This window comes from Charadrius vociferus, unplaced genomic scaffold (assembly GCF_000708025.1).
Source record: "Charadrius vociferus isolate BGI_N301 unplaced genomic scaffold, ASM70802v2 scaffold519, whole genome shotgun sequence".
NCBI classification, from domain to species: domain Eukaryota; kingdom Metazoa; phylum Chordata; class Aves; order Charadriiformes; family Charadriidae; genus Charadrius; species Charadrius vociferus.
This window is the reverse complement of record NW_009650075.1, coordinates 75321-85626: the sequence shown is the minus strand read 5'-3', so window position 1 is coordinate 85626 and position 10306 is coordinate 75321. Positions and strand designations below refer to the sequence as shown.

The 10306-nt window shown below is 40.2% G+C and overlaps 1 protein-coding gene across 3 annotated transcripts in view; it reads right to left on the bottom strand.

Annotated features, from left to right (window-relative positions):
* Nucleotides 1–8971: 8971 nt before the first annotated feature.
* Nucleotides 8972–10306, bottom strand: part of LOC104292653 (kinesin-like protein KIF2A) — a 56509-nt gene continuing 55174 nt past the window's right edge. For all 3 annotated transcript variants that reach the window (XM_009892064.1, XM_009892065.1, XM_009892066.1), the window contains one exon: nucleotides 8972–9057. In XM_009892064.1, the coding sequence (XP_009890366.1) occupies nucleotides 8972–9057 (86 nt within the window). The remainder of the gene's footprint in view (nucleotides 9058–10306) is intronic.

Below are 10306 nucleotides of genomic sequence, written 5' to 3'. Positions count from 1 at the left end.
TTGTGGAGACATTCCTGAATGAAAAAGGGCATAACTTAATTCCGATGAGCAACCCAGGGTTTGAACAAAGCACGGAGGCCTATGTGCAACGTCCTTGGCCCCCCCTTGGCTGCCCAAAAAGGGAGGAAGAAAAGTGCTAAGCAGAATGGAATTTGGGACAAGATAGGCCGGGAGAAGAGTAAAACAAAAGGCACGTGGACAGAGGGCCTTAGCCAATCGAGTTGCGGGACGTTGCACGTGAACAAGGGAGCTGAACCAATTATAATGTTGTTGCCTATGCATGCTTTTGCTGTAAGCCTATATATACTCTGCTAAAATATTCAATAAAGGAGAACGACTATACTCATATTGAGATTTCATCGTTACTCTGGGTCCAATCCCACTCCGACAGGGAGGAGCGGACAGGACAGGTGACCCAAAACTGACCAACCAGGGTATTCCATCCCATCTGCCTCATGCTCAATATAAAGGCTGAGGGATCAAAGGGTCAGCCCTCTCTCTTTCTTCAATGGCTGACATCTGAGGAGGACTCTTTGTCTGCCTTTGATCCCGATCCTGAATGCAGATCCGGAATCCAGTTCCCATCTGTCGCTGAGTCCAGCCTGGGACTGCCCCAGTGCCAGCCGGTGTCGTGATTGTCATCTCGGGAGCTTGATACGGTTCTGTATATATTTCATTATTTCCTTTTATTTTATTATTAATATTTCATTAAAGTAGTTTAGTTCCTTCTGAATTCATAAGTCTCTTTTTCCCTCCTCTGCCCTTCTCTTTGAAGAGGGGTAGAGGGGAGCATCTGTCGGTCCCATCTGGGGTCCCCCAGGTCCCCAGTAGCCGATTTGGCCTAAACCACGACAGCTAGTAATAATGCTCCTTTCACAGTACTTCATATCTCCCAGAGACCTTTCTGGCTGATGACTTTGATGCTTATGGTCAAATGAGTATCTATGAGTACTCTTATCTTCAGATGAGTGTGTATAATCTCAGAAGACAGATGTTACAGGATAGTATTCTTAAAGTTATTTTTTTTTTTTAAATGCTTTGATCTTCAAGACCATTTCAGCCTTGCCCAAAGTTAGCTGGATTTTCTTCAAGTATCTGCTGTTTCAGTACATAAGATCTGTCCAATAGTGTCTGGGCACAAAAAAGAACAATTCAAACGTTTTTGTGGGTGAAGTATTTTCTCCTCCATTTGTATTGCTTTGTCCAAGACAGGACTGTTTTTGCATTGTTTAGAAAGACATTTTCCTAAAAGATTTTTCTTTGCATTCAGTATTGTAAAATTCTCAGTATTTGTTCTTGTTTGTAGCAGCTGTATGTTCCTTTCTGTAAATACTGTACAATTTTTAATTTCGGGAGTAGGGTGGTCTGGTAAGGATAGCCTTTGTTAGGAAAAACAAGACACTGTAGCATTTAAGTAAGTAACTTCTTTAGGAGGAAATCTTTTCAAAGTTTGAAAGTCTGTCCAGTTAACCATTTCTTTTGGGCAAATGCATAGCAGTGTTATGTGCATGCCAGCACAGCCTGGGATAATAATAGATTATTTAAATTAATCTTTTTTCTGTGCTATGAATAGAAAGCAAATTTGTATCCTATTTTTCATTGACATGAAATACCCGAAAACTTCAAAATTGTATACAAAATACAGACAGTCCTAAAAAGTACAGGTTACTTGGAAAAATGAGCCAGTTCAATGGATATAGATGATTTCATTAGGTATTTTTTTTCTCTTTATGCCTTCCTTTTAAGTTTCTTCAAATTCTATCTGCATCTGTATTTATGTAGCACAGATTAATATTGGGTTACATAGGAATAGTACTAATCCTGTTTTCCTTTCAATACCAGACACTCCTTGCTTCCAGTCCTGAACATGAAGAAATGCTTAAACCCTATATATATATATATATTTTAACTGCTGCTTACAGTATTGAGAAGCATCTAGCTAAAGATCCCTACTTCTGGTATTTGTGTCCTAGATCCTTCTATGTCTCCTCTAAAAATGGTTCTAATAACAGAATTGGATATTATAATTTTCCTGGAGACTTATGCAACTGTGGTGGTGTGCTCTCCTTCCCTTGCTCCTGCTCCAGCCGTAACTGTCAGTGGGGGTTGTGGTGGGTTGCACCTGGACTTTGGGGGATAGATGGCAACATAGCCAAATGCTGTCTGGAATAGGGACATAGATGCCTCACTGGTATGCAAATATGACTACAGGTCAATCTTGCTCTATAAATAGTGGACAGACCAGGGCCTGTTGAGCTCTCCTGAACAACAGTGGGCTGCACGCCAGGATCCCCCCTTGATTAGGGACGCCTCTCAAGGTTACTCCGCAAGGTTGAGAGATTCCTTGCTGCAACAGATCCTCGGTCAGTGACTAACAGCATGCTAAACTTTGAAATCTTAGCTAAGTGATGTAAAGGATTGATTGTGCATATATAATCCTTTAGACATAAACCGTTGACCAAATCTGGGACTAGGATTGGATCCAGCTGCACTTAGACTCCTCTCTGAGAAGGAGTTTAGAAAGCAAGGGGGTCCTTTCTGAACCTCATGACTCAACGGGAGGGTCTCCCTGACAGTTCTGTCTGACCCTTTCCTCTATGCAGTAAATAACCAAGTGTACCTTCCCATCAAATCTTGTTAAACCACTGTCGCATTTACTGTCAAACTTTGTTAAATCCCTGTTTTATATCAATAAATATTTCACTACTTCTCTCTTCTGAGTGAAGTGAATCACTCTGTCTGTGACAACCCTTCCCTGTCTGTCTGTCTTGAGGATTGGGTCTTAATCTATAGCATAATTTGGAAATTTTAGTAATTAACTACTATATTCTGCTCTTACTTCTGGTCAGTTAATTTAAGTGGCAAGAGGAATCCTCTCCTAATTTAAGATAAAATTTCCTAGCTGCTTCTTGAAGTAACAATTAACATAGCTGCTGTTCTTAAAAGAAACATAGCAAACCTGGTAGGATGCAATATAAATAACTGCACTGGAAATATACCTACACCTCTATACCAGCAAATTTGCTAATAACTTCTAGTGTAAAATTTATAACAATTCTTTATGGCACTTGAACAGTGATGGCTGCTTTCATGCTATTTTCATATGTTCTTTGCCAGCCAGCATGTCTTGGGAATGACTTAATCTGAAATATTCATGTTACAATTTCTACTAATTTATATTTCACTTTTTCAGACTGCTGCATGGCTTCAATTCAGAAGGCATCCATTTCTCACAGATTCTACTGGAAGAATAAAAGTTGTTCTGTATTTTGTCACCTAAGTCTTAACTAAGCCAGGGTGACTGCAATGGGACAAGTTCTTGCAAAAGCAATGAATGGAATACAGCATACACACTTTGGTTCTTATTTAGAATGAGCAATTTTATCACAAATAATAGCAAGAAGCTGCCGCTCTGTATTTTTAAAGCATTAACTTTTTTGGGACTGAAGTGAGGTGCTGGACTTTCATATGAGAGCATATTTTTAAAAATACCAAATGACATATGGATTGATGCTGCCATAATTGAAATCTGTATTCTCTGATCATGGACTTCATCTCAGTATATACTTGCACAGTACTCAACAGTACAACCCATAAGTCTGGTCTGGGCAACGATAAGAGATTTGTAGTCATTCCATTTGTTTGGGGGTTTTTTGTTTGTTTATTTAAAGTGTATTTAAACACTTTGTTGTTGTTGTTGTTTTGTAGGGGGAGGGTTGTTTTTTGTCAACTGTAAATTTAGGCAGCTATTTTTATAAGAAAACTACTTCGCCCTTTAAGGCAATGAGGAGTTTTAGCATAGATTAAAGCTTTCAGTGAATCTTAGAGGAATTGATGCCTGTGTCCTGACAGAAAGATGTTGTCGTTTAACCCCAGTTGGCAACTAGGACCACGTAGCTGTTCACTCACTCCCCTGCCCCCCCTGCAGTAGGATAGGGAAAAAAAGGAAAAAAAACCTGACCACCCTTGTGGGTTGAGATAAAGATAGTTTAATAGAACAGTAACAGGAGGGAAAATAATAATAAAGGTAAAAGAATATACAAAAAAAAAGTGATGCAATACAATTGCTCACCACCTGATGATCAGTGTCTGTAAAATGTCCACAAAATGTCTATTGAGTTCATTTAGTCCATGACTTTGGGCTCCATGTGTTATGGTGGTCACTCAGGACAGGAGAGGTGCTGGGTTGCATGGAGTAACTGGGCACCAAAGCCCAGTCACTGCTGCACTTGCACTGCTTGTTGTAAGGCTTGTCCTCCATTGGTTCAGGTGTTTCCTGCTATAGTAATTCCCACAACATGCAACTCAAATCATAGGTTACAATTTAAAGGTATTACAATCTCCACCCCTGGTCCCTTTGGGCCAGGTTATAGGCTTTAACATTGCAATGAACTCCTCCCCTTACTCCTAGCCTGGCTAGCAACAAGGGGTTCCTGCTATAGTAATCCCCATAACGTGTAACCCAAATCCTGGGTTTAACTTTACTCCTGAATTCTCTACCTCTTCCACCCTGCTAAGTGGCGCAGGGAATGGGGGTTGCGGTCAGTTCATCACATGTTGTTTCTGCCACTCCTTCCTCAGAGGGAGGACTTCTCCCACTCTTCCCCTGCTCCAGCATAGGGTCCCTCCCATGGGAGACAGTCCTCTATGAGCTTCTCCAATGTGGGTCCTTCCCATGGGCTGAAGTTCTTCACAAACTGCTCCAGTGTGGGTCCCTTCCACAGGGTGCAAGTCCTTCGGGCATCCACCTGCTCTGGTGTGGGGTCCTCCATGGGCTGCAGGTGGATATCTGCTCCGCCGTGGATCTCCATGGGCTGCAGGAGGACAGCCTGCCTCACCATGGTCTTCCCCACAGGCTGCAGGGGAATCTCTGCTCTGGCGCCTGGAGCACCTCCTCCCCCTCCTTCTTCACTGACCTTGGTGTTGGCAGAGTTGTTTTGACTTGAGTTCACACTGGAGTTCCAGCCTGTCTAGTAGAGCAGTGCAGAAACAGCAGCAATGCCCTGGCCATCTGCCAGCCCAGGCACATCACCACTGCTGTTCCCAGGCACAGCAGAATAAGATGATAAGCAGTACAGCAAGCAGCGAAAGCAAAAAGCAGCCACTAATGAGCACTAGACACTAATATACAGTAAGGCAAGCAAGCCCCATGGCAAGGACAGAAGCCTGTCAATAGCTAAACAGCAATAACAGCTATAGATTTGATCTAGCACATTCCAATCGGGTGTGTTGTTATCTTGAACCCTTTGAGCCCCACATCGGGTGCCAAAAAGGACTGTTGTGGTTTAACCTCAGCCAGCAACTAGGACCATGCAGCTGTTCACTCCAGTAGGACAGGAGAAGAGGGGGTGCCAAAAAGGACTGTTGTGGTTTAACCTCAGCCAGCAACTAGGACCATGCAGCTGTTCACTCCAGTAGGACAGGGAGAAGAGGGAGAAAAAGGAAAGAACAAACAACCCCTGGTGGGTTGAGATAAAGACAGTTTAATAAAACAGTAATGGAAGAGAAAATAATAATAATGGTAAAAGAATATACAAAAAAAAGTGATGCAATACAATTGCTCACCACTTGATGACCAGTTGCCCAGCCTGTCCTGAGCAGCGATCGTGGATTCCTGTCCCCCAGCAAACCCTCATTTATATACTGAGCATGACGTCTATGGTATGGAATATTCATTTGGCCAACTTGTCCTGTCTATGCTCCCTCTCAGCTTCTATGGGAAGCTGAAAAAGTCCTTGACTTAATGTAAGCATTACTTAGCAACAACTAAAACAATGTGTTATCAATATTATTCTCATACTTAGATCCAAAACACAGCAACTACTAGGAAGAAAATTAACTCTATCCCAACTGAAAACAGGACAAAAGACTTACTGAAGTGTCTTAATATAGTTTGGATTATATATATTTGTTATTAAGGACAAGGCAGAATTTTTTCTCCGGTTTGCATTAACTCTGCATAGCAGCTGTCAAAAGAAAAATCCACTTTGATTTGTCTTATGATTCAGGAAAACAGTAGCTGTTAACTCTGTAGCATCATGTACGGGTGAAGGCCTGACTCTATGCATTAACTACCATAAGTCATTTTTTTCATGTATAGCATATTTCTTTCCATCAGACCACAGTAAGTGGAGAAGAGGCAAATTAGCAAAAACACCTCTTAATATATAACTTCATTTTATACACGTCCAATGTCAATACTTTAAAAGTCATTAAAAAAAATGTACAGAAACATGTACTTGAATTTGCAGGCATCCTGAGAGATTGTCTTGGAAAACTGAATTGCTCATTTATTTTAAAATTTAGTTATTCTAGTGTTGCTTCACTGCATATAGAACCAATTTATGAGTGAGTATAAGTAGCCACAGCAATATGCACAGACCAATACAGAAGGAATAAGTGTTGGAGGTTTGTGTCACACATCTTAAATGCTTTTGTTTTACAGGACAGGAATCAAGATAAGCTTGTCTGAGTCCTATTCAAGTAATTCCAGTCCATCATAGCAATGGGTTATAGGAATTCAAGTGCTGTAACCAGCTGTATCCCGTTTTTTTAATCTTGATTCTCACTGATTCAGTATCGGTGTAGATCTGATCTTTACAGCAGGCTCTATAGCAAAGGCTGTCTCTTAACACACACACCCACCCACACACACACCCCGTTGATGAAATTTCAACTTGCATCTGCTACCTGACAGGACATTTCATTTACAAGGCTTATTAAAAGGTGCTGAAATCTAACTACCTCTGTCCTTCCTGTCCTCTTTGGTATCCCTATAAACCATATCCTGCTTGTGCCTCTAGGCTTGTATGGAGAAATAGTAGGTAAGCCACTGTTTCTCATGTAGGATGTCTCACTCTTTAGAGGCTCTTGAGAAAATAAGACTTCTCTAGAACAACTTCAAAGAAACCCTCTAGTATTATACAATAACCTGTACTATTGCCTACTAACAAAAGCTGCTGCCTTCTATTTCATTGTTGTGTGTTTTTTTTTTTCTTTTAACTGTGATGGAAGATATTCTTAAATGTTCAGAAAGATGTGTGATGTTTCTTTTAAGACCTGTTGCAAAACTTGTCAGGACAGTCCTCTGGGGAACTTCTTCCTATATGACAAATTTGTACAGAATAGTTAGTTCCAGAAGTAAATACTCATTCTCAAATCAGAGGCCTTTTGAAAAGTATAACTCAGATGTGTTTACAAAATGAAACCCTTCCCAAAAACAGAACAGAACTTTCATAGAAGTAAATTCTCATCTGTAATTCATTTAATAGCTTAATTTATTAAACACAGTATGTAAAATCTAAATTGTTGTTTCAGTTTTCATGTTTACACACAGGAGGATTTTTTTTATTTTTTAACCATGATGTGACAAGAGTTTCCCATAGTCTACCTTCCTATGGGAGATACAAATATTAAACACTACAAGAATTCCTGGCTCATTTTCTTTCTCTTTTCATTGCCTTCCCTTTATTTCTCTCCAGGCCTGGCACAAACAAACAGGCTTGTATTACAAAAGTAATTTTTAAACAGTTCCAAGGGAAAGGCTGCTGATATGAACTCCTGGAAACAGGGAGAACTCCTAGACAGGTCTACAATTCTTCATTTGACAAGAAGTTCTTGCGTGAAAGGTCAATCTTTTTTGGATAGTGACTTGCAAAAATTACCTGAGTGCTACCGCCTAAAAAGTGCTGATACACATGGTGCCATTTGTGAGAATTCAGGTACTTGTGGGATTTCTATTAGTGCTAGGTAGAGGTATTGTGCAAATCCTCAAATGATGCAATTTCACCTCACTTTTCAGCTGCTGGCACTGTACAAAGGGAAAAATAGATATTAGGTACTTTTTTTAAAGCATCAGAGCTACTTAAACTGTCTGCAAACTACAGTTAATGTACATGTAAGCTTGTCATGCATCAAAACCCAAAGTTTAACAACATGTGAAAGGCCAATATGTATTTCTTTAGCCAGATCCCTGAATTTTGACAGTTAGCCTATCCATATGCAGAGGTCAGACTGTACCTTTATTCTGACACCATACCACATATTGTATATCTGCATTATCCTAAGATACAACTCTCCTCATTACTTAAACATTACCCTTTATTATACATCAACTAATTTATATTTTTGGGGGGGGGTTTTTTGTTTGTTTTGTTGTGGTTTTTTTTTAATTACAGAGAAAATGTTAGATTTATATAAACACTCTTTATGGTATTCAAATAAATCTAGATTCCAGATTTTTACAAGGAGGATGGAATGTCCAGCTCTTCATCCGCTCTAACAGCTCTTGCGGTTCCTATTCAAATGATATGGCACATCCTGTGAAATAAAACTAGCCACCAAAAAAAAATAAAAGTCTCAAAACACATTAAAAATGTACACACGCTAAAAGTAATTTATATTGACAAATAAGGAATGTTGTTTATTAAAGCTGTGCTTCACAAAGAGGATGTTTAGGGTTAAGTAGCCTTCATCAAGGCACAGAATGGGAAGAGGTAAGCACAGCTGTCTGTAGAAGAGAAGTTATGTACAACCACTAGTGAGGTGTGCATGCACGCAAACACAATTTAAAACTGCACAGCTGGTCTTTGTAACAAAACTGAACATAGTCAAAAGGAAATACTGTGACTTCTTAATGGCCACAGTTTTACTTCATTATTAAAAACATGGCAAATATTTCCAAACATAACATTCACAATTTGAATAAAAGAAATATTTTAAACAAAGTGCTTCGTAGATCTGAACCCTGCATGGTTGTACTGTCTAGTCTAGAAGCATTTAGTAGACATCATAGGAGCATTTCAAACAAAACTAAAAATGTCATTCAGGTGAATAAGAAACAGGACATTTCCACAGACATTTCTAACGTTTTCACACTTTCAAGTAGAGTTCTTACAGCCACTGGGTTTTGTAACAAATGTGAGCTACAGCAGTATGGGTACATGGATTCCTTTAGCAGCAGAGGCCCATTTCAAAGGGCACGTTGTCTTTTCGGGTTGATCTGTTTACTGGCCTGTTCCTCCTCTTGTAGAGCTGCCCGGAAAGATTTCACTTTATCTTTAATGAAAAAGAGAGAATGAGTACTGATGTGCCTGTGCTCAACACAAATCTTGAGACTAAGCACTGATGCTCCACATCCTGGCCCTAATGCACAACAAAGAACATTCCTCCACAAAAATACAAACTACAAGAGGACTTAGATAAGCTTAAATTCAATACTCACCATACAAACAAGCTGCTTAGCAATTAGACCCTTCTTAGATGCTACCCCTGTCTCTAGGTAGGATAGGTTTGGAAACTGACAATTGCATTGTGCAGCTCAAGAGGAAAAAGAAATTGTACAATCTCTGGAAGCAAGGACAGGCTTCACAGGAAGATTACAGAGCTGTGGTTCGAATATGCAGGGAGAAGACACAAAAGGCCAAAGCTCAATTAGAGTTGAAACTGGCCAGCGTTGTGTCAGACAACAAGAAGGGCTTTTAAAATAGGTTAATAGGAAGAGGAGGTCTAAAGAAAACATTGGACCGATACTTGTTGAAGATGGCCATCTGACTAATAGGGATGAAGAAAAAGCAGAGGCATTCAATGCTTTTTTTGCCTCAGTCTTTAATAATACTGACAGACCTTGGGCTGCCTGGTCCCTGAGTCAGAAGACCACGGGTGTGGAAACAGTGACTTTCCATTTGTGGACAGTGAAATTGTAAGGACCAGCTGTGTCAGCTGAATGTTCACAAGTCCATGGGGCCTGATGGGATTCATCCCAGAGTACTGAAGGAGCTAGCAGATGTTATGGCAGGACCCCTCTCAATCATCTACCAAAGGTCTTGGGAGTCTGGGTAGGTGCCTGCTGACTGAAACCTAGCCAATGTTATTCCAAGAAGGGTGAGAGGGAAGACCCAGGAAACTACAGACCTGTTAGTCTAACCTCAGTTCCTGGAAAAATTATGAAGATTATAATGAGTACTACTTATAGGCATTTAAAGAACAATGGAATCATCAGGCACAGTCAACATGGGTTCACAAAGGGAAAGTCCTGTTTAACTAATTTCATATCCTTCTCTGATAAGGTCACCCGCCGAGTGGTGAAGAGAAGGCGGTGGATGTAGTTTTTCTGGATTTTTAGTAAGTCATTTGATACTGTCCCTCACAGCATCCGTCTGGACAAGTTGTCCAATTGTGAGATCACAGAACAGAATCATAGAATCATTTAGGTTGGAAAAGACCTTTAAGATCATTGAGTCCAACCATTAACCTAACACTGCCAAAACCACCACTAAACTATATCCCTAAGCGCCATGCCTAAAGA